Source organism: Oxyura jamaicensis, chromosome 2, assembly GCF_011077185.1.
Source record: "Oxyura jamaicensis isolate SHBP4307 breed ruddy duck chromosome 2, BPBGC_Ojam_1.0, whole genome shotgun sequence".
NCBI classification, from domain to species: Eukaryota; Metazoa; Chordata; class Aves; order Anseriformes; family Anatidae; genus Oxyura; species Oxyura jamaicensis.
Window position 1 is genome coordinate 143503924 of NC_048894.1, and position 23032 is coordinate 143526955.

At 39.1% G+C, this 23032-nt stretch overlaps 1 protein-coding gene across 5 annotated transcripts in view; it reads right to left on the minus strand.

Moving 5' to 3' along the window:
* TRPS1 (transcriptional repressor GATA binding 1) overlaps positions 1-23032 on the minus strand; it is a 212647-nt gene that overhangs the window by 151426 nt on the left and 38189 nt on the right. For 4 of the 5 annotated variants that reach the window (XM_035317376.1, XM_035317373.1, XM_035317377.1 and 1 more), the window contains 2 exons: positions 19905-20833; positions 7161-8290 (listed from right to left, as the gene is read on the minus strand). In XM_035317376.1, the coding sequence (XP_035173267.1) occupies positions 7161-8290; positions 19905-20833 (2059 nt within the window). The remainder of the gene's footprint in view (positions 1-7160; positions 8291-19904; positions 20834-23032) is intronic. The other variant, XM_035317378.1, reaches the window with a different exon arrangement.

Here is a 23032-nt window from a genome sequence, read left to right on the forward strand (position 1 = left end):
TTCCTGTCAAACACAGAAGTGATTGGGTAAGACCTGGAGCAGTATGGAATAACGCGCCTTCCTGTTTTCATTCGCGAAGCCTATATAAAGTGCTGTATTACTAAATTATGTAAAGCATATGTTGCTACATTGGAACAACATGTTACCACTTTATCTATCAGAGGAACAGAGCACTTTTTATGAGCTATATAACATTATGAATAATCGTTTAACACACAGAAGTGGTCCGAGCCCTCCGTCAGAATCAGGCCCCACCGCGCCAGGCCGAGCCGAGCACCGTCCCTGCCCTTCCTCAACACGTTCGCAGAGCTGCAGCAACCTTCTCCCTGCAGATCCGCTCACACATCCACACCCCTTGCGTTCAAGAGCCACAACAGTGTCTTCAGCCAAGCTAGAAAATGAGCCTTTCACTATCCACACAGGACAAAACTTGCATGAGAAATCTGTTACTGCCCTGACAACTCCAATTGTTAGAATTAATTCTTCTGAGGCCAAATCCTGGTCTCGGTGAAGTCAATGGCTAAACTCCCATTGACTTCAGTAAGAGCAGGATTTGGCTCTCAATGCATCTGTGGAACTGGAATGATACACAAAATGTCCCTGTTTAAGTATGATAGTTTAGAAGGGACAACTTGCCAAACTTCCAAAAAAAAAAAAAAAAACAACACCCTGTCTTCCTTCTTTCCTTTCGTTGAAAAAACAAACCATATGTTATTTACATTGTCTGATTTTCTTGCAGTTGTGTCAGCGTGCAGACATGAGCACACATTCAAAATCGAGCTTTTTAGCCCTTGTGCAGTATCAGTTTTCTTTTTGTCATTTTCTGTATTTATATTCATTTTAAGGGACTAGATGGGCTCATTCAGTTACGCAAAAAATACAGTCAGCTATTCTCCATATAGCCTTATGGCAACAAAACCTGCTTGTAGGAGAGAAAGCTGTGGGTTAAAATCCTGCTCTGGCTGTGTTCCTCTTTTTTCATTCTACAATTGTGTTTTATTAAAATCAGCTTCTCTCTCAATGCGACACTAATATATTCACTCTTGCAACTTAATTCTTCTCTAAACCAAGCTTAATTCTCTTCTGAACAAAAAAAAAAAAAAAAAAAAAAAAAGAGAGTGCTATCTGATCAAAACCATTTTACAAATACAAAAAGCCAAGTTTTAAAGAGGGTCAGCCCTGTAAAGGTGGGATACCATCAGGGACGTCCAAGTTAGAGAGGGGCTAGTTATCTTAAAAGCCAAGTTAAACAAGACACCATTTGGGGCTAATGGCTCAACCCCATACACTCCCCATGTGAAAGTTTATCAATCCTTTGGGAGACTACTTAGCCCTAAGTGTCTCTTGTTTAACTTGGCTATTTCAATAGCTAACCCCCTTTTCTAACTTGGCTCTCATCTACAGACATCACACCTCCAAACAGCTGACCTTTTTCTGCCTAACTTGCTTTTTTTTTTTTTTCCTCCTTTCCCTTCCATGCTGGCTAAATGGTTTTGATCAGGAGCAGTAAACACCACAGGGGTACTGCCATGCTTATGAGGCCACAAACAAATGTAGAATATTAGATACAGTTGTAACTGAGTGGCTGGGGCCCAGCTGAAATCACCTTTTTTACATGAGAGGTTTCTTAATGTAAAGAATTTATAATCTATTAAGAGGGAGTCATGAAAACACCCTGTATTTTCTCTGTTAAAATGTTATAGGAATTGCGATGTGGAAAAGACTGACTTAGACAGGTAGCCCAACAGGCTTTTTCTTCTAGGACGTATACTTCTCTAGTAGTGTCCATCACTGTCATTATAAATCTTCATAGTTTACACGTCCTTTATATTTTTCTATCCAAAACCTCAATGAAAGCAAGCTGAAGTTTGTAACTGTCCAATATAAGTCAAAATCTCAAATAAAATAGTAACTATTATAACCCTAGAGAACTTTTTTAGAATTGGAAACTCTTATCCTTCCCCAGAGCAAGGCATAAAAAGAAGTGTTTTCACCTCTGATTCTTTTCACCCCACCCTGACAGCAATCAAGAGAACAAGCTGGCAAGCTTTCATTTCTTTTTGTACCAGATTTTACATCTACACGAAGTTCCTAAAGGTCTAACTTACAACTAGATTTGTGCACAGAACTTCCCTCAAAACTAAGAAAAAAAAATCAAAGTTCCAGTTTCCAAAGTACACAATTAGCACTTTTGTGCTTATGGATCGGAGGATAGATGTTTGAGGAAAAGTTAAGTATGGAAGAAAATCAGGCAAAATAAAGATGGAAACAACATTCTCCCCATTATGGTTTTGCTCCTATACCACTCAAGCAAACTAAAAGCCACCCATAAGCTGGCATAGTTCCCATGTGACAATGGAATGGCAATGTTACACCATCCACTGATGTCACTTAGCTTTATTGTTTTCACTACTAAATAAATCTAAGACTTGATTATTCATGGACATTAAAACAGTTATGGCCCAATCTCAAAATTAAATGTCACAGAATTCTGGCCAAATTGTTGCTACCCTGTTAGGTTCTGACAACTTAATAAAATCCTATCATTTATTTCTACTGAAATATACCTGAATTGGGTTCCAATAGAATATAAGAATTTTCCCTTGCAAAACCTGAAGGTGGAGAGATTAGATGTCTTTTTTTTTTTTGATAATTTGATGTTATTTATGTGAGATTTCTAATAGGCTGTGATACTCTTGACACTAGCGAGTTGTTAATTAAGTCTTGTTGACATACTTCTAACTAGTCTGAAGTATTACAAAATACCATCCTCTACAAAACAAGTCATTTTTTTAAAATTACCTAAAGACATTCCTATGCTCTAGGGCATAGAAAATATTCTGGATGAAGGTACGGCTGTCATATCACTTCCATTTTTTTGCATGCTTTGAATTTCATTAAGAATATAATAATTGCTAACATTTCTTGTGAAGAAACAGGCTCATCAGAAAATTTACTTTGGGGATGGGTGCTGCACTTGGGCTTGCAGGGAGAGGAAAATATTCAGAAGAAGCAAAGGGAGCAAAAAGCAAGCAAGAAAACTCAGTGGAAGGGCAAAAAGGGGAGGAGAATGGGCAGAGCGGAAAGCAAGGCTGAAATGAAATGCAAGCAAAAGCCACCGGCAAGAGCAAACAAGTTCAGAGCACTGAATTAAGGTGTCAGGAGGATGGAAAAGGTCTTCGCTGCTGCTGCTGCTGTTCGCCAAGTGAAGGCCCCAGCTCTGCCGCAAAGCAGGAGCTGCTGGGCCTCGGTTTACACATTTGCCCTCGGTTAAATTATCTGGGGAGCAGCCCAAAAGCTCCACATTTCCACAGCCTGCACATCTCAGACCTTTCTCCAGCTTCTACTGCCTGCTGGTGTTGGGGGCACTGGGGACAGCCCTGATGTCCCCGTCCCCAGAGCGCAGCCGTGGAGCTGGGGGCATGCAGGCCGCAGCTCCACTGGTACCCCCTGCTTTTGCCATCTCACTCCACTGACATTTAAGAGGTGAGAAATTTCATGTAATTCTGCTGAACAGCCCTACAGAGCTGCCGTCACATGCATTTGCAAAAATAATCTCTGTTTATTAGAAAAAAATGATTCTGCTCCACTGCCAAAGCTCGTATTTCATTTGTGAGTCTATTTGCTTTTTATATTTTGCTGTTGCTTAATGAATAACAGTCACCAACCTACCTAATTTTTAAAGAATTTTAGACCATCTTTCAAGCACACCATTTGTAATTAGCACTAGCATTGATCAAATGCTACTGTCAGTCTTTTTTGACAGTAAGGATTTTCATGAAGAAAAAAGTAATTTGTGCAAAAATGAGAAAATGTGTTGTTCTCCCACATTTTTATAAGAAGTCTGGAAGTAAAGGTCTGCATGAAGCCTCATTCAGCTTTAAGAAAAAAAATGAGAATTTAAAAATATATTATTCTCAAGCAAAAAGAAAAATAGTATCTAGGCTGAGTCATCTGACATGCAAAATTTCCCCTAATAGTCAATATGATTTTTATCTAAATTACCTGTGTTGGCATCTTTTAGCTCATCAGAATAGCAGACAGTTTTGAGAAAAAAAAAATAAATAAATTTCACAATGAATGCAGGGAATACCTGATTCCTCAGAGGAATAATGGAAAATGAGCGGTAACAGAATTAGAAAATGTAGGCCAACAAATCTTCTGGGGATTTATTTGAGTAAGCACCTTTTAGTGAAGTTTAAATACACGTAAACTCAAGTGCAATGTGATTCATTAACTTCAAATTTAACTGAACAGGTCTCAAATAATCATGTCAAGGAAATACTGAATGAGAGTTAGATATTAATATACATTTCTGTAGAAAGAAAGTTGAAATGAACCACTTTTGCAAATTCTAATACTGTTGCAAATACATGGCTGCAAAGGAATAATATTAGGACATAGAAAAAAAAAATAAACAGACACAGGCAAATTGTAGACAAAGAGCCAAAAGGAAAGCAAATAAAAGCAAATTAATTAAACATGCTGTTCATGTCTATGTCTTAAAAAAGAAAATAATCAAGAAAACAGACCAAAAAAATACACAAACTCAAATAAGTAAGAGCTATCTCTGATACTCACACATTATCTAGGGTAAACTTAAAGATGTCAATGGCAAAACACTTCCTGCGACCACATGAATGCTTACGACCATGTTTATCATTACACTCCATTCAGCCACTTATTCTATAAAATGGCAGTTTATATCTATATATATATTCATGTATATAATTTTATATACATCAGAAATATATAATGGTGTGGCCTAACAGCTTTATTGGGATAAACACTGATGAAGCCACAGAGAAGACCAGCTAGGCTGTGAGCTGCCTCCACACCAGTATGGTTCTACGTATGTCACATAACTCCCCAACAAAACTACTTTACACCACTATTTTTAAGTTCCTTTAAAAATCTGAACTAATCTGTACCCTTATTTCTTAAAATACAAAAAGGGAAAGGAAATACAAATCAGGTATATGCAAAACTTTTGTTAAGAAAAAGGAAAAAACGAAGACCTGATAATAATATAAATAGAAAGAATAATGCCCTAGCAGTATTTTTTATTTGGTTTAGTTTGGTGTATCATAAACTATGAAAACTGAGGCATAGAAAAGTGAGGTGTTTGGCATTACCAAATAGCATGTACCAAAAAGCATGTACCAAAAAGTGAACTAACTTCTGTGATTTCAAAAACGATGCACAGTGGGAAAGAAGAGCAGCAGTATATTTAGAAAATAAACAAAATTCAAAATTAAAAGGGAGTGGGAGAGCAGGGTAAGAGAAAGGGAAAGAAGTTGGCAGTTGTGGGTATTTTGTGCTTTGCTTTGACTATACAACAGAGTATCCTCAGAGTGCTCTATAATGCGGTAGACTGAAGGCTTAAAAATACATTGTTTGAGTGTTTTGAACAGAATAGGCTAATTTTAGACAAGTTGAGATTCAAATGCTTCAACTCATCTCTTGATTTTCCAAACTGCATATCACATAGCAATTCCCACTGACAACTGCTGGAGCTGAAGGGTGCTGAGCACTCTCAAGGACAAACTCCTGCCATGGGGTATCTGCCTTACAGTTCTGAAAGTCATGGCTTCTCCTTTCCTTGGGAAAAAGGATTTTAACTAGGCGTGCTTGTTAAAACTTAAATTAGCAGCTGCAGCAAAATAAAAGTGTTTTTCAGTCAAGGAGCCATTTCAATCTTCCAGTTATTTAACCACTAAAAAAAGATCATGCCATGCCCCAGCGGCGGACAAAGTGCTGCCTATGGAGTTCTACAGCACAGCTCAAAGCTGCTATAATAACGCTTGGAACTTAGATACCACTTTTCATCTTCAAAGCAGTTTACAAACATTAACTAATTAATCCGCACAACATCCCTGAGGCCCACTTGGATCAAAAATGGGGCACTGCATGCTGGGACCTGAATCCTCCGTGGGCCCTAGTTCCAAATTAAAGATGAGCAATCTGCTCTTTTTTTTTTTTTTTTTTTTTTTTTTTTTTTTTTTTTTTTTTAAATAGACTCCTGATACATTGCCAATGCAGCCCTCTGTTGGGCAACATTTGGATGCCCCCAGCTTTAATCTCTATTAAAGTATCATGCCCCAGTCTGCCTTTGTTAATTTTGGATGTCTTGGAATCTATTAAACGTGGCACAGTTTCTTGAGCTTTTAACAAAGCTTTAGCTTTGAAAATGCATCTTCTTTTGTCTTCTTTCTAGCTGGCTTCCATGCAAAGATCTTTTAGATGAGATAGATACTGAGCTTTCCGTTGTTGTTGACGCATTAGCCTTAACTATTAACATATTCGGCATGATTTTCTAATATTTAACATCGCTTTTGCAGCAGCACATAACTGTAGCTTTTTACAAAGTCTAGGAGCCAGCTCCTCCTCAGATGTAAACTGGACTGCCAGTTTACAACAGCACAGGAACTGACCCAAGAAGTTTAGCAGGGAGTTGGCTGCCATCGTGACATTGTGTCAGACTGAGTCAGGAGACTGGCTGCATCCACCTCCAAATAGGAACATTAGCATTTAAAATAAATAGAATGACACTGTAAACCAGCAACACAAAAATAAGCATCTGCAAAAGGATCTTGGGGGATGACATCAACAGACAAAAGAGTGTCTGCTCCCAGTGTGAAACCAACACCAAAACAGCAGTGGAATGCTCTTAAACTCATTATTGCATTGCTGGACTTGGGAATGGAAAATACTACAAAAAGGTAGTACATTGAAGCACTGTTACGGAGCATGAAAGGATTCACAGTCTATCTTGGAAAGTAAAGCCATTTGTGTTCCCCTAATGAATGAAGATGCCAGCTTTCTGGTAAAAAGCCTTAACTAAAATAGTACTTAGGAGATTCTGGGTGGAAAATAGTTGACCAAACCTCAAATATGATGGAACTTCAACATGTACACACAAATCCAAATCTCCCTCTTCATCGCACAGGTTTAAACATGTAATTAAAGCCACGGACTTAGCTGGTGTTTTTCCAAAACACAGTGGATGTTGGATTGGACCTATAAAGATTTTTATCTATGCACATTCCTATTTGGATTTCCAGTTTCCTCAGTGTTAGGGAACAATGACATTTAATTAAGGAATCAGGAGGGACGTTTGTTTGGGTTCCTATTAGCAATCATTTTAAACTTCACTGTACCTGTAGTGTCGGGAAATCTCTTCTTCCACCTGGGTGGTAAAGTCACATTTGGTACATGAGTGTTCTTTGTTCTCTTTGAGAGTCAGCGGCCCATCCGCCCCTTGCAGGGTATTTGTTTCGGGTTTGACATCAGACGCTTGGGCTTCGTGTGCATTCTCATAGTGAAGCAGGAGAACATCTACGTCGGGAGTGGAGAATGAGCACTGATGGCACTGGTGTTTGACTCTAGAGCTTCCTGTCACCCCTGGAGACAGGTGCAAAAGCAAGAGAGCACAGTGGGAACAATTACTTTTTCTGCAAGCAAATGGGTAAGTAATTTCTCCAAGGTGCTTTTCTGGGCTGCAGAGGCCTCGGGGACAGAACTGACAGTGCTTAATGGTACACTTATGAATGTTGTGTAGCTGCTGATAGTGACGGAGAAGTGGGCCCACCACTATTACATCTGGGCCATGGCTCTTTGAGTACCTAAAGTCACAGAACTGACAGTTGTAGCTTGTCACCATGCTGTCCTCTGCTCCTTTGCTAGTCAAGTCTTTCTTTTTTGCCACACTCGCACCCTTTTCTGTCTTTGTCACTAACTCCCCGTCTGCATTTTTGGCTAGATCATTCTGGTTAATGACAGATCCCCTAGAAAGCTTATCATTCAGATCTGGATGATGGCTTCCTGACTGGTTTCCCCCATGCTGTTTGCTGTAATGTTCTAATAGTTTCAATGAGCTGGACGATTCACAGCTGAAACTGCAAAATTTACACCAGTAGTAACTGGTTGTATCGGTACCATTTTGTCTAGAGGAATCTATTGGCTTGATGGGCACCGAATATCCAACTGGTGTATCATCTCCTGCTTTTACAGTGATTCTGTCTTGCCACTTCCCCAAGTCTCCAGAATCACATGGTCGAAGAGTAGGACTGGATTTATTGGAGTTTTTCTCTGAAGTTTTACCAGAATCAGAGGAGGGAAGGGCTGCTTTCATTTTGTTTGGGTGAGTCTGTAAGAAGTGTTGCTCTAGTTCAGTGGACGAGTTGCCCATGTAGGTGAAATTGCAGAATTTGCAGCGGAAGTACTTGGTGTTGCCTTGGCAATCTGGAGTTTTCCGCCCAATTCCGATGAAGGTTCCACCTAAAGTAACCTGTGAATAAACAATAGCATCATTTTAGCTCCACTGTAGATTTAAACAGTAAGGAAGCAAAAAAGGAAGAGAAACAGAGAGCAATTAACTCATAAGCCTCTTAATTAAACAACGTCACCACCATTTTCATTTGTGCACTTGTACTAATGTAGCAAGATATCGTTATACCCTCACGTATTTAGCATTTGTTGATGAAGATTATGAAATGTTTCACACAGATGAATATATATTCCATATGAATACTAAACATTTTAGGAAACTGCAGCATGCATCCGCAACATGATCTGAATTCAGACTTCCTTGATAGGAGATAGGACTGTTGCCTCCTTCCCTAAATCACTAAATCATGTTATTGATAGACAATGTGATAGTCAGTTCCCAAATCCCTGAACCCTTCGACAGGAAACTTTGCTTTGATTTTGTATCAGGTGTGGAATAAAAGAATGAGCCCTCAGTCTTTTTATTTCAATATGCTTACATCTTTTAATGATATTCATGCTTAAATGCCCAAGAGAATTGCTTTCTAAATATGAGAACACAAAAATTAAGTTGAAAAGAGTGAAGTCACATTGCTGGGTTAAAGTATGACCAATTCTTCTAAAGAACATTCCCGTAGGAATATCCAGTACCCGCCAGGATGCCTTTTAACAAAGCAGTAGTGGCTGATGTCTGAAATGAGAGGCGGTTTTCTCAAAGATTACTCAGTACAGACATTCTCCAAGGAAATCTTCCATCCTCTCATGCACAGAGCCCAACTTAGTAAAACAAGGATGGAAAAACTACAGTAGAAAAATGGCATGTGGCAAAGAAACCTACCACACCCAAGGCCATGACATCACTATTTTTATTTATTTATTTATTTATTTATTAAAGAAAAAAGGTAGGTCTACTTAGTTCTCATGATCTCTGAGCAAAATGGTCTGTCTGCAGGAAGGAAGCAAGGCTTCCAGAGCTTATGTTGCTAAACCGTGTGTTCACAGAGCAGGCAGGCCTGCCCTTCCCAGGAGTGCACCACACCTGCCCCGTGACATCAGGGGGATTTGCTGCTCCTGTACAACTGGTTTGGAGGACAAAAAAAAGAATCTCCTGATAAAAGTGTCACCGCTGCTCTACTTCTTTTCCTGAATAGTAAACAATGTACAGCATCCAGAAAATAATTCCTCTTCACACCCAAAATCCACAGCCAGCTACTCCTTTGTCATCAGCCAGCCTACGCCACTGTATCAGGGACATGGGTAGAAACTAACATGTGCCACAATCTCGTTTTTTTCTGCCCAAGAGATGCCTTATAGGGAATATAAAATTTCCACAAAGGGTTAGATTTTCACTCTCCCAGCAAGGAAGTGTATTACTACATTTCTGCAGGATTCAGTTGTGATGCATTAGGCAAATGGTGTAATTATTTTTCATCTCCTCCTCAACAGCTGTGCCACAGAGAAAGTATGTGATCACTGCTCATTCAGTATCACACCATACGGAAAGACTCAGACATACAGACAGCATGAAATGTAAACATTTTAAATGCATATAATATAAATGCCTTTTAGCCATTTAGCTCAGAGAATGAGACGCTATCCTTTGTATCCCATCAGAATTGTACATCGGAATAGTGAGTCAACGAGTTGCTAAACCATGGTATAATGAGCTGCTATTCAGCCTCCAATTCCAAAAAATAAAAATAAAAGCACAATTCCCATGCGCTGGTTAAAACTTTTTCTTAAATAAACTGAAAATTGCTTTTTGTTTGTTTAAGAAACATCTCAATAGGCACTGGTGAGCTGGAGAGCCAAATAGCTAGGATTTAACTCTAACCATATTTTCACTTATACTGGGACTCCAAGTGCTGATAACAAGTCATGAATTTGATTTTGAAAAGGTTCAAGAGGGAAGTCTTAATAGACCTTCTGTACTGCTGAGGATATCTTGTTTTATTAAATTTATGCCTACAAAGAACTGGAGACAAAACCCTTCTGAGCCCAATCCACTGACAGTGGGATTTGGGTGAGCTCCATAGTATCTGGCAGTTGAGGTCCTCATCCACTGCACTATTTCAATGTTCAAAGTCTCAATGGTGTTGAAAGACAACTTAAAGAAAGCATTGATGGAATTATGGCAAACAGAAAATAACAGCAGTTCACTGTGTGATTGCTTCAGATGCAAGGTGATCTGGTTTTGCTCACTTAATTAGTTACGTATGTTTGTTCGATGCATGCACAGAAAACTGGCCAAAATGCTTTACCTTAAGTGGCGCTAATGAGTAAATACATCCATTACTCTTAGCTGTCCATTTACAGAGCCTACAGAAAACAAACCTATTTTGCAGACACTCTGTAGAAATTAGTTAGAAATTGTGAGTGACAATAATCCCTGCTGCTGCTCACTGCTAATTATTTTTATTTACGAATGCTGGAAAAAACATATTATTCGTACTAGCATTCTATACAATGGGCTGTAAATCACAGCATTCTTGTAACTCCTGCTAATCCTACTTAGTGGCCTACATAGCAAATTTTTGTTCCATGCTAATACATCTCTCTCTGTATCAGAAAAGGATAAAAATGATTGAAGTATTCATATACTATTTGTGTTTACTAGTTGCAATACAGGGAAGAAAAAAAAAATTATTCACAGCACTAGAATTTGATTGGTTATCAATTACTGGGCTGGCATTTCTTTGACTACCCTGCCACAATTCTAATTAATGTATCCCATTAGAAGAGCGTGCACATGAAAGGCAACACAGGGTCATCTTAATGTTATTACACTCAAAAAACATTTCTCATGCAGTAACAAAACCTACTTAAAGCCTCTTTGGGGGTCACCAGGTAAAAAGAAGTGAAGAAACTGGCTTCCACACAGAGGCTGGGAGAAGCACTTGGAGGAAAAAAGTGCTGGTATAAACTGAGGCTGCCTCAGCTTTCAGCCAGCCAAATTTGGATGAAGCCTACACATTTGCAGAACTGTTTGCATTCATGCATTCTGCTCAAGACTTGGCTTGACTTTCAGATTTTTCAGTTACATATCATATCACTATGTACAGGCACCAAACTCCTTCACTGGCTATGCAACCATCCTTAATCTCCTGCACTCTCTGACCATGCCCAGAAATAGGAAAAATAAAGGAGAGTGAAGTAGAAGGGTGAAAAGAGAAATGTATGTTTACATTAGAAATCAATATCCACATTTGCATACGATATTAGAAGTGATAACTTCTAGTATTCCCATATTTTATACTGATTTCATCAAAACCTAGTCCCCGGCTTGCCCTCACTGAGTTATATTTTCTTCAGTAGACACTGTTCCCAGTATAAAGCAGAAGAAACCAAACAAAAGCAATGCTGAAACTCTGCAATTCTACTAGTGGTGGAATCCAAAGTGCCAGATCACACAGTAGTAAGTAGTATTCACAAAGGAGTGACAGCAAAAGTACTTGTACAACTTGCACTGGAAATACAATACCTCTAGAACCAAAGTTCCGTCACAATTCACATAAGAAAATTTATCTTCATTATTCTTTTTCTGTAAAGGGTACCTAATGTGCAAGGCATCTGTATGGGCTGGGGAGACACGATTTAGTTCTTTCCTTCACTGTCACTTTCTTGTGAGACCTTGGGATTATCACTTACTCCTACAGGACCACTGTTACAGCAGTATTATTGGCATTATTGTGTTGCACAGAGGAAGAAGGCTATTTAGAATGGCTTCTCCATTATTGTGCTTGAGATGGTTGCACTGGTATTCTTCAAAAATTGCTCTTCAAGGCCAGGTCTCAGTTGGGGATTAAACTGAAATGCATTTCACAGCACGACTCCCTGAAACTCAGAACTCTTAACTGTTAAACTCATCTATTAATGCAGAAAAACATCAAAATCCAAAAGACCAGGACTAAATTTACCACCAGAATTGAAGTTCATGCGCTAATACAACTAAGCTATCTCCTCACATACCACGCACATTTCTAAAAATAGCCAGAAAGAGGAGAAAAGATAGCACAATAATTGACAACGTTTCAAAACACACTTTGTACAGCATGTTGGCAAGTACTTCAACAAAGCAGTATAATTGCACTATATGTTTCCAACAGGTATTCCTGTACTACCTTAATTATTCAGACTGAAAACAACGATTTCATGGAATACATGGACTCAAGCAAGGGAAGGTATGTTTTGTCTTTTTTTTAAAGGTGTTTTATATTTAACTGGCCCTTGATCCAAATGTTACTCTATTCTCCCATCTCCTTTTTGAAGTTCAATCCTAAATCTTATTATGTCAAGGGAGTTTAAAAATACCGTTTTGCTTACAGGAAAACAAATATATCTATCAAGGAAGACAACATCAGCCAGCTCCTGTAATCATGTTTCATGAAGAAAATTTCACCAGCAGAAACTAGTGGCTTGTATCCACCTAAGAGATTCAACTGTAATACTTGCACAGATGTCTTTGGCCCGTGCCCTCTGCTGCAACTGCCAATTAGAAACTAGAGCAACCATCTGCATTAGAACATCAAATGTTAATATATCATCTTTTTTGATTAACTGGGTTACATCTTTGGTTAATCAGGAGGTGAAAGGCTCTAGATCCCCTACCAATCTCCTGAGCCATCCAGTCTGCCTTTGCCAATTACTCCTAATCTTCTAATCCTAAAATATTTTCTAATGCTCTTGTTTATTCATTTGCTTTATGCAATACAGCATCCAGAACATTTTAACCATCCCACATTTATGAAGTTCTTCATGTCATGCAGGCCAGAACAGATTCCTGGCTTTCATGCAAGTTTGTGTAACACCACCCAGTTCTCTAACCTCCAATATGGAGAACTCACTTGCTCTCACTACCTCTGCATGTAAAACTAGGATAATCTTCAGAGCATATTCACTCTTAAAACTATTTACCATACCGTGATAATCTATCTATCTGTAGATAAAACTATGTTGCATAAGGCAAAGACTCAGGGCAAACTCCTGGCTTTCTGCGTTATTTCTATTTACCATAACAAGAAAACATAGCATGGGGTCACATTCATTCAAAACAAGCATATTCTTCTCAACATTTACTCTGTTGACATTGAAGACAGTATGTTTTTTTGACTTTAGAATTTAAAAGGTAGCAGATCAGGGTATTTTTACAATAAAAAGCCTGACAGAACAATAACAGGACTTAAATTAAGGTCGGGAGACCAGATGTGTAAAAACAATGAAAGTAAGGAACACTGAATCAAAACTTTCATTTGCTAAGTAACACTACCAGACTAACATCTAGCAACTGAAAGAAGCCACCATCCTTTCTGTTCTCTCTCTGTACAGATAAAATTACCAGACAGTTCCTTGGCTACTGTAAACTCACACAGCCTCTCAGACTCAGAAGCAAACTTGCACTGATTTACACCAGAAGAAAACCTAGCCACTTTCCTTTTTTCTCAGCAACTTTATTTTTTAAGCTGTCGTTATTTCTGTGGGCTACCTTAGCAGTTTGTATCTTTAAATATATCTGTGACTATTACTAGTCTCACCAGCTTTCTTCATTAAATAGTCTTCAGATATCCAAGACATAAAGATGAGGAATATTAACACATAAACAACTTTGCTTTGAAAGCTGTGACTATACATCACATCACTTGTCCACAGTAACTGCCCATGTGAATGCTCTCATTTGAGGGTTGACTACGTCTCACTGAAAGAAGGCTAAAATAGCTCATCTTTGTCACAGCACAAGTGAATATTCCCAAGCACTTACTATTTAGCAGCTGACATGCTGTAAATCACTGCGTATCATTTTGAATAGTAAACTTGCTCATGCATCTACAGAAATTATGAAAAGAACATCTACTACATAAAATAATAAAAATCATTACTCATGAGCTATGTTCAATATAGAATTTAGATGCCTGTAAGACCACAGATACTTTTTCATATATTTATACACATATATATTCTATGAGAAAAAGCACATATGTATACACACAAGCACATGCATATGAATGTATACGCATGTGTGTTTTACCAACATCCGCTTCTCCAGCTGCCACCATTTCTTCTCCATGCCTGTGGTTTAAGAGAGACCATTGACTCTTGTGTTTAGGAGGCGTGACTTGGTTCAAGGCAGTCTCCAAGCCTGATCGTGACCCAGAAAATAAGACTCAACATAAACAGGTATGCACATATGCAGGTGCAACACTCAAGAGAGTTTGACAGCCTTCTCCGGGGAGAGTACTCAGCACAGCCAACAGATGAAATAAGCCTCACTGCAACATCACGCCTTCATTCAAGTTCTGTTCTAGAACTTCCTTCAAGATCTAGCATAACATGACCTAATCCAAGAAAACAGGATACATCGTGTACAGCAGCCGTTGGTCAGGTTTTTTTAAACTAATTCCTACTTCGTGGACAATTCAGCTAAAGTCAGGAAGACCAACAACAAAAAAATTGGATCCATTTGTCTAAGCATGTGAGGAAAATTGAATTCATTCACATAAATGTCTTAATTTACTCACATCAAATAGCTATGTGCTCATGAACTTATAGGAAGCCCACCTGAAGACAAAGTTGAACTTTAACAAGGTTTGATTTGTACTAATAAACAAGTAAAATGCTGTACTTGTTTATGCCTCCAGTTTGAATTCTCACCATATCTGTGAGTCCCTTTGCCAAAACCAACAAAATATAGAAAAAGCCCTAAGCACAAGAAGGGATATTGATTACATCTGTACCTCTACAGATCCCCCTTCAGCTTTTTTAGTCTTACCTTCACAGCTTTGCATTCAGTTGAATGGCTAATATAAGAGCAGAGGATAAAAAACAAAAAGGTATTAATAATCAAGCCATTGGTTCTCATTCACCTGGATCCTAGTTAGACCAGACTTTAATTATAAGTTTTATTACTAGAATCACAGAATTAGTTAGGTTGGAAAAGACCGCTAAGATCATCTGGTCCTTCCTTTAACTTAGAATTGCCAAGTCCACCATTAAACCACGTCACTGAGCTCTAGTCACACACATATATTAAAATATGTTAAAATCCAGAACGTGCATAACTGTGCATGCACATGGAGCTCACAACTGATTTATAAAGGAGACAATATAAAGAGATTTATATTGTGTGCATTGGCACTTCTGCCACCTTCCAGGATGCTGAGCAGCTTGTTAGATGGATATCCAGATGGGCACTCAGTTGCTATGAAAATCCTGGAAAAGTTGTTACCCATATAGGACACACAATTAGCCCTAGTATTATAGGACAACTCTTACAATATTGGATATCTGGATTTTTAAAAGAAAAAATCTGCTGCCAATCTCTCATTAGTTTGTGGGGTAGTTAGATAATGCAAAACTCTTTTTTTTTTCAGTTTACTGGAATATAATCAATAAATTTTTGGATAGCTTTTATTAATCCATAGCTTTTCTGAAATTTATCTCATCTCACAAGGCACAATTGTGCCAGTATCTAAAATAAAACAATCAAAACGAGATGGCTGGATTAAAAAAAAAAGTAGTAGTAATTATCACGTTTTAGTACTTTCAGAAAGGAGTCTGAATGTCTTTAAAGGCTGAACATCAGAGGAGGCAGATATGTGAAGACAAGCTCCAGAACCAGAGCCATGCTGAGCAGGAAGCTCCTCAGAGGCAGCACACACAATGTGAAGCTGCCCAGAGTCGACCGTAAGAAACACTGAGCACTGCAGTATGTCTTCATTCACGGCTGCATGAATACTCTTCCCCCTTGGGACATGCCATCTGAAACCCTCACCTGAATGCAGACATGTCTGTCCCTTTCTTTGAGGGACACTGTTTTCTTTTTAAACATATCAGGAAATGGGGTCGTGCTGCCTTTTATACAATAGCCTAATGGCTTGAACACTTGTTCAGGAAACAGGAAAAGTAGGTTCCTTTCCTCACTCTGTCTGAGGAGATTCAAGCCCACTTCTTCACCCTCACTGCACAATTGGCACCAACTCTCCTACCCCTTTGCTAGAGGCTGCGTGGAAGACAGCATCCTCCAGCCTTTCTGTTGTAGCTGTCCCACTTACTCATTAAAAATCTGGGGATGGAAAAAAGACTCCTGTGTACTGGCTACCCATTTGCCTGTCTCCAGACCTTTCCATACTTTATATTAAAGGGTCATTAGATCAAACCCAGGACACTTAATCATAGAGCAGCAAAGAAATGGTTTTCAGCATCATAGCTTTTATCTTTGTCAGCTGAACTTTAAGTCTTTGGATCTGGCCTGAAGTCTACTGCCTTAGGCACATCCACATTTTAGCCAACTGTAGGCTAAAATATCCAGCAAGATGAAGCTGCCTATAGAGACTGATCAATTAACTAAATGTGAAGAAAAGGCAATGAGTGGCATCAGAAAAAGCTGATCCATTGAACTCACTACAAATATTAGTCTGATAACAGCAATAAAGCTGAGGACACATTCTCTGGGAATTCAGAGATGTGCTAGCAAATGTTTTCTAAAATCCATACCGGAAAGAAAGTCAATCTCCCAGAAACAGCTCAGTGAATTTACACAACCCTATTGAATTTATCGTAACTCAATGTAATAAAAGCCTCTGAGGAAGAAAATGGAAATAACGAATAAACGAGAATTTCAAAACTAAATCACATCTTCAGAGAAGACAAAGAAATTTTGCTTGATTAAATATTCCAGTCAAATAAAATCTTCACATTAAGGCCAGAAATCTTGGATTATTTACATGGTTCCCAACCAACTCCTGTTTATGTACTGCAAAACAGAGTCCCAATAATTTTGTAGCTGGATGTAAAGCCAAATGTGTATCCCTATTGTTTTGCTGACATCAATACAAAAAAAAAAAAAAAAGGTTTTCTAGGACAGACTTTACTTCTGTGGTGTAAATCTAAAAATGCACTTAGTAAAGGGGCCACATCCCCATGTGTCTGCATATAGGATATTAGATATTGGTTTGTTCTGCATTCAGACATTTTTCCATTGTTTTTGTTGTTGTTGTTACAAATGCAAACTACAGGGCTCAGGAGCATGCCTCACTAGTGCAAATCTTTATATACAGTGGTCTCCAGCTGACCGCTGTGAGGCAGATCAAAGTCGCTCATCTTCATCCTCCGGCTTCTTCTGCACCCAGCACCCTGGACTGAGACCATAAATCCATCAATACCTTCCACCCCAGCTACAACAGAACAGTTTGTTAAGTGCAAAGGGATCAATAAATCAGATCTTAAGCTCACTCCACTACTATTTAAAGTTAATTACAAAGGGATAATTTTCCTTTAGCCTGGTACCTATACCAACTAATACTGTTTAGATGAAACAATTATATGGATTCAGTTCCCTTTCCTTGTAACACAGGAGTTTCAACCAATTTTAACTGCAGCTCTGGTCAGTGCGATCTCTCGTTGCTGCAAGAGATGCCAGACGTTCAGATGCCTGAGAAAAATCCCCTCCAAAATGGACACAGTAACAATATAAACATGTGTGGGTGCAGAGGGGATTTTCAAATGTTCTTTTACTGTGTTTATGAATCTCACAAAGCTGCTCTGTATCGAGAATGGGGGAGGAGAAAGCATAAAAATATTAATCAGTTACTTATCTTCTGACATGTTCTGGATCAACATCTGGTGCATGTGCAAGTGATGAAGTATGGCATTTGGCACAAAAGCTTATTTAATCTTCTCTTCCCAAATTGGGCAGGGAAAATTAGCACTCTTAAAAATTAAGTTTCCAGATCCATTTTTTTCTTTAAAATAAATTGCCAACATTGTATAGGCTGTCTGTTCTATTTTGGAAAATGTTTTTCATCTGAGAAAAGACTGATCTTAAGTAGATTATCTATGGGCTGTTTCCTACCGCTTTTTGTCTTCCCTGCAGTATCTTACTGCCAGGGTTTAGTAGACAAGTATAGTCTAGGTTCAGCTGTTTTATTTCTACTTCTATCAGCTCAAACTGAGATAGCTCTCACATCTGTTTTATTTCTGAAAGCACTGCATAGGAAAAGTGTCCAGCTCATTCTAATCAAGCATAAACTTTCCTATAAATAACTAAGGACCTAACGAAACAATTGTTTGGAGGAAATGAAAGTGTGTTTAGAAACTCGAATTCCTCTATACTGTATGCCTGAGCTGTTCCAGTTTGAATGTCTTCCTGACAGCATGGATCAGTTGCCCTAAGATGCTGTCCCTGGAGTCAGCAAACTGAAACTATAGGAGGAAATCCAGGTATTAACATCATACTACGTGCTAATTATAAACCATCATTTCCAATTCTGACATTATTCACTTCTAACCTCTTTTAACTAAATCACGTATTTGCTTTCTAATCACAGTTTGACAGGAGAGAGTGTCTGACACGAGACAGTAAGTGATCTTTTTAATAAGGCAGCAGTTCAAAGACTGCAGCTTTTATGCATAATAACGACCTTAGTTTGATTTGCTGCTCCACAAAGAAGTTGCAGAGTTTCTGAAAAAAGAGGAAAAGTTTAAATCATTTTAAAAGCCTCAAGTTCCTGACTTGTGTTCCTGTTTCAGCTTCTTACTTGAAGTTAGATATTAACTATCTTAACCTGGTTTGCGAAATTTCTTTCTTATAGCTACAGCCTCTTCAAGCATTGTAAAATGTTTTCCACATGTTACATTTTCTTTTAAAAGAAGAAATACAAATATAAAAATAATCCTATTAAATATATCCTAGCACTTTGTCTGCTCGTTGCTACCAGGTCAGATGTCATGTCCTGTCCTGTCTTGAAACTGGATGGACATTTGAACTCATTTTGTATGCAAATTTTGTTACTGATTTTTTATCTTAAAATCTGAATTTTTCTATCACAGAATATTGAGGTGTACTTCAACATCTCTCAGCTCAGTCATGAGAGGAACTTAAAAAAAAAAAAAAAAAAAAAAAAGATTTTGCATCCACTAATTGAATATTAACTGGTAAGAAACTAACAGAGACTCAAAGAAAAAAACTTCTGAGTCCACTTCTTCATGGTAAACATAAGATTTCTTTTTTACCGCAGTATCTGAACTGTAGTTTTCTCACTGCTACAACTAGATGAGAAAATGACTGAGGCAATACTCCTTTCCTTGCAGGCTTACTAATGTGAAGGACGTTGTTACTCTTAAAAACTGTTTAAATACCCATTGTGTATCCTGTTTATCTGGCACTAGATGACTGTAGAGCTGCCAAGACTTGTCATTTATTTTATCTTAATAAAGAATCAATAAGCCAAATCTTGACTCCCAGCAGCGGATAATTTAGGACTACATTTTTAATTTCCAGCTGCTGTCTTTTGTCTCTTTGGTTGTTATTTTTCATTATTATTTGCTATTTTCTTTCCACGACAGCAAATCCTTCAGATATGATTACCAATGCAGCAATTTGCCTGTTTGCTGAATAAGATCTTTTACTATTGATTACCACAATGACTAAATCACACACAGAAATATCACTGGTCAAAAAGCCAAGTATTCCTCCAGCGTACAAGATGCTAAGCAGACCTGGCTATAACAGCCCCAAATGGTTCCTAAGGCTTAAGCAGGTTACGTGAAATACTGTAACTGCAGGTAGGGGAGGCTTTGCAAACAGCCAGCTTCACAGCTCAGAAGGCAGCTAGCAGAAGCAGGGGGACTGGGGAAATACAAACCTGCACATCGTAAGTCCCATTTAATAAGACAGGCCTCTGGGAATTGATGTCCTGCAGCACCCCTGAAAGCACAGTGCGGTTGACTTTCTGGAAGTCTTTGGAGTGGCTGAATTGCACCATGTTGTGGAGAGCCAAAATTTTAGTGTCGAGCTCAGCATCCTGCCTGGTGCGGTTGTGCAGGCCTAGGTGGTACTTGCGGAAGTGTTTGATGAGATCTGTGGGGTCGTTCCCATAGTAACCATATCCACAGATGTTGCATTTGAAGTCCTGAAGCTCTGGAGACAGAGGCGCCGTATCTGGGTTATCGTTTACCAACAAATCTGCTTTAGATTTGTTCAGCCTTAAACCCCCATCTGAAGGCACTTGTGGGTTTTTTGAGGCCATGGGGACCGGGCTTGAGCCTTGGCCATCGGTTTGACCACTTTGCACTTGCACTGTTTCATCTGAAGCTTTTGGCGACATCTGATGCTCCTCATTTGTCTCCGCTGCATCTCCTGACGGGGTACGGGCCACATCTTGGGTGTCATCTGCATCTGATTTCTGAGGAGACTTCAAGGGCTCACAGATTCCCCCAACAGCTGGAGATGAGAAAGCCAGCATATTTCTGTCTGTCACCTCATCATGAGGGAAGGATGGAACATTTCCTCCCTTATTGTGGCTTTCATAATTGAAGCCAGCCTTTTCACTCAGCACTGAGCTTTTCAAGTCCTTTTTAATGCTGGAAGATGGCTCTTGGACATGCGTGCAAAGTTCCTCCTTGTTATTTAACTCTGCCGCATCACCCTGGTCAGTGTTTTCTTGCATCTGCTCTGCGGAAAATTCTTTTTTCCTTCCAGACTCTTCGCTTTCAGTACCTGTAGACTCAAGGGTCTGTACCTCACCTTCACTAGCAACGTTTCTTAGAGGGGGGTTCTTTTTCCGGACCATATCTACCACAGAGAAAAAAAAAAAAAAAAAAAAAAAGAAGCAAAAAAAAACCCTATAGAATTATTCACAATACAGAACAGATTACAAGCCTGGCACTTCTTAAAGCATTCTGAGCTATACAAAATACATGAAATTTTCATCAAACGTTTGTCAAGCAGCTTTTTAGTCTATGCAGAAAATTGGAACTTTACATTTTAAAAAATGGTCACACTGAGGCTGAACTCAACTAAAACTTCAGAGCCTACAGTAACTCTGCCATTGCAGTGAGTAAATTACAGGTTTTGTTATCTTTTCTGAAGATAACAGTCTGGCAGAATTAATGTTAAATAACTGTTTCCTTTAAAATAATTTTAAAAATCAAAGAGGAAGAATAAACCCTTGCAGTCTAATGTCCATATACTGTACAAGTACTGTACATAATGTAATTCAGCAAAAAGAAATGCAAAAGACATAGGCAGGAGCACTTAAACATGTTACTATGAAAGAAACAGACTTAAGAGAGTAAGCAACTTAGAGGTTTCAGAGAAAGTATCCTTCCTAAGCAGGTATCGGCTTCTCTGCAGCAAAGCTCCCCCTCATACTGCCTATAAACTTCAAACGGGATTATATGGATATTCTAGTCTGGCCCCACAGTCCATTATTCATGTAATTAGTTCTATTTGCCAAACAAAGAGAAACTAACTTTATTAGGAAACCCGTTGTCAATAAAATTTTACAGGCCTGGATCCAGACATTTGACATTGCTGTGCTGTTGAGTAGGGATCTACCCAGAGAACACCTGGAACCCACATGGATCCAGCCAGCCAAGGCTCCTCTGCTCGGCCCTCCTCTCGGCACAGCCACTGCTGCTAAAGCTGCAGGCACACTTGCCGCATCCACTGAAGAAAGCTCAGAGAGGACAGCGATAAGGATCAGAGAGAAAGAAGCAGTCTGCCACCAGTGAGCTAGCTGCCAGCTAAACAGGGGTATTGTGGAAGAACAAATAATCAGAATGCGCAGTTAGGAAGCCAAATTCCTGATGCACTACAAACCTTCACCTTCCCCAGACTACTTAGGAAAATATATATATGAAACTTCCCTGCACTCTCCACTGCTTGGTTCTGGATTTGATATTCACCACCAGCTGCTTTGATCCATTTGTGTTCACATGGGCAGAAGACAGATGTGCTACAACTTTTTCTATCCTCTTATCTTTGCCAATGCTGTATACAATGATGGATGCTTCTCTTTGCCAGATTGCGTGTGGTCTGGTGGCAGCAGCCTGCAGCACCACACACGACATGCAAGTTGCAGGCTCGAGCCCGAGCGCCCATTCCCAGGCCAGCCATGGCCAGGCACGTGCGGAGGCACTGTGTATATAAATATATGTATGCGTGTATATATAGATATATATTGCTCTGCAAAGGGAGGACCACCTGGTGATTCTGGGAGCAGCGCTGATGCACTCCAAATGGTGCTAAATCCAGACCTTTGAAAGCTGTGGATGACCTTCTCAAAACAGTACTTTGAGAAGTATGGCTGGGGATGAAGGTTAAAAATAAAAGAGCAGGCGTCTGTACATCCTCTTATTTACATCTGCTCCACATGAAAGGGCACTGTATGCTATGTTGATAAAAACAGACAACTTCTTAGGGGAAGTGTTCAACTTGTGTCTTGGGCTGGCTCTGTTGTCTTTGTGGTTGAGCTGATCCACAGGCAGCATCGGCTGCAGTGAGACGGCTTTCACGCCGAGTGCCAGCTCCTATTACAGAAATTTTGACACTCCGTGTGGTCTTAATAGGTTTCTTAAATGCCTACTGTGATTCCTCATTGTGGAAGGCACACATGCTTGGGAACCAAGTGCCTCCTCTTTCATGTCAACCACACCTACCAGACTATGTATGCTCTGAATTTTGCTATTTTTTTCCCAGTAGGTTCTGCACCATGAAGTCTCTCAGAACTAAGAGAAAATAAAGATTTCCTGCTGTGGTAAGAGAGCTAAGATACAGATTCAGCCTACTAAAAAAACATACACACATATATAATTCAAGGTATAAAGATATTTTAGCGTTACTGCTGCTCTGTGGGACTTCATGAATGCTCTTGGTTAACATGCACTAAAAATATTGGTGGGCATCTCCGGTAGGTGTTCACCTAAGTCTGTATTTTTCTTCTTGGAGTCTGGCTGCACAGCCCAAACCATTTTTCAAAATAACTACTGT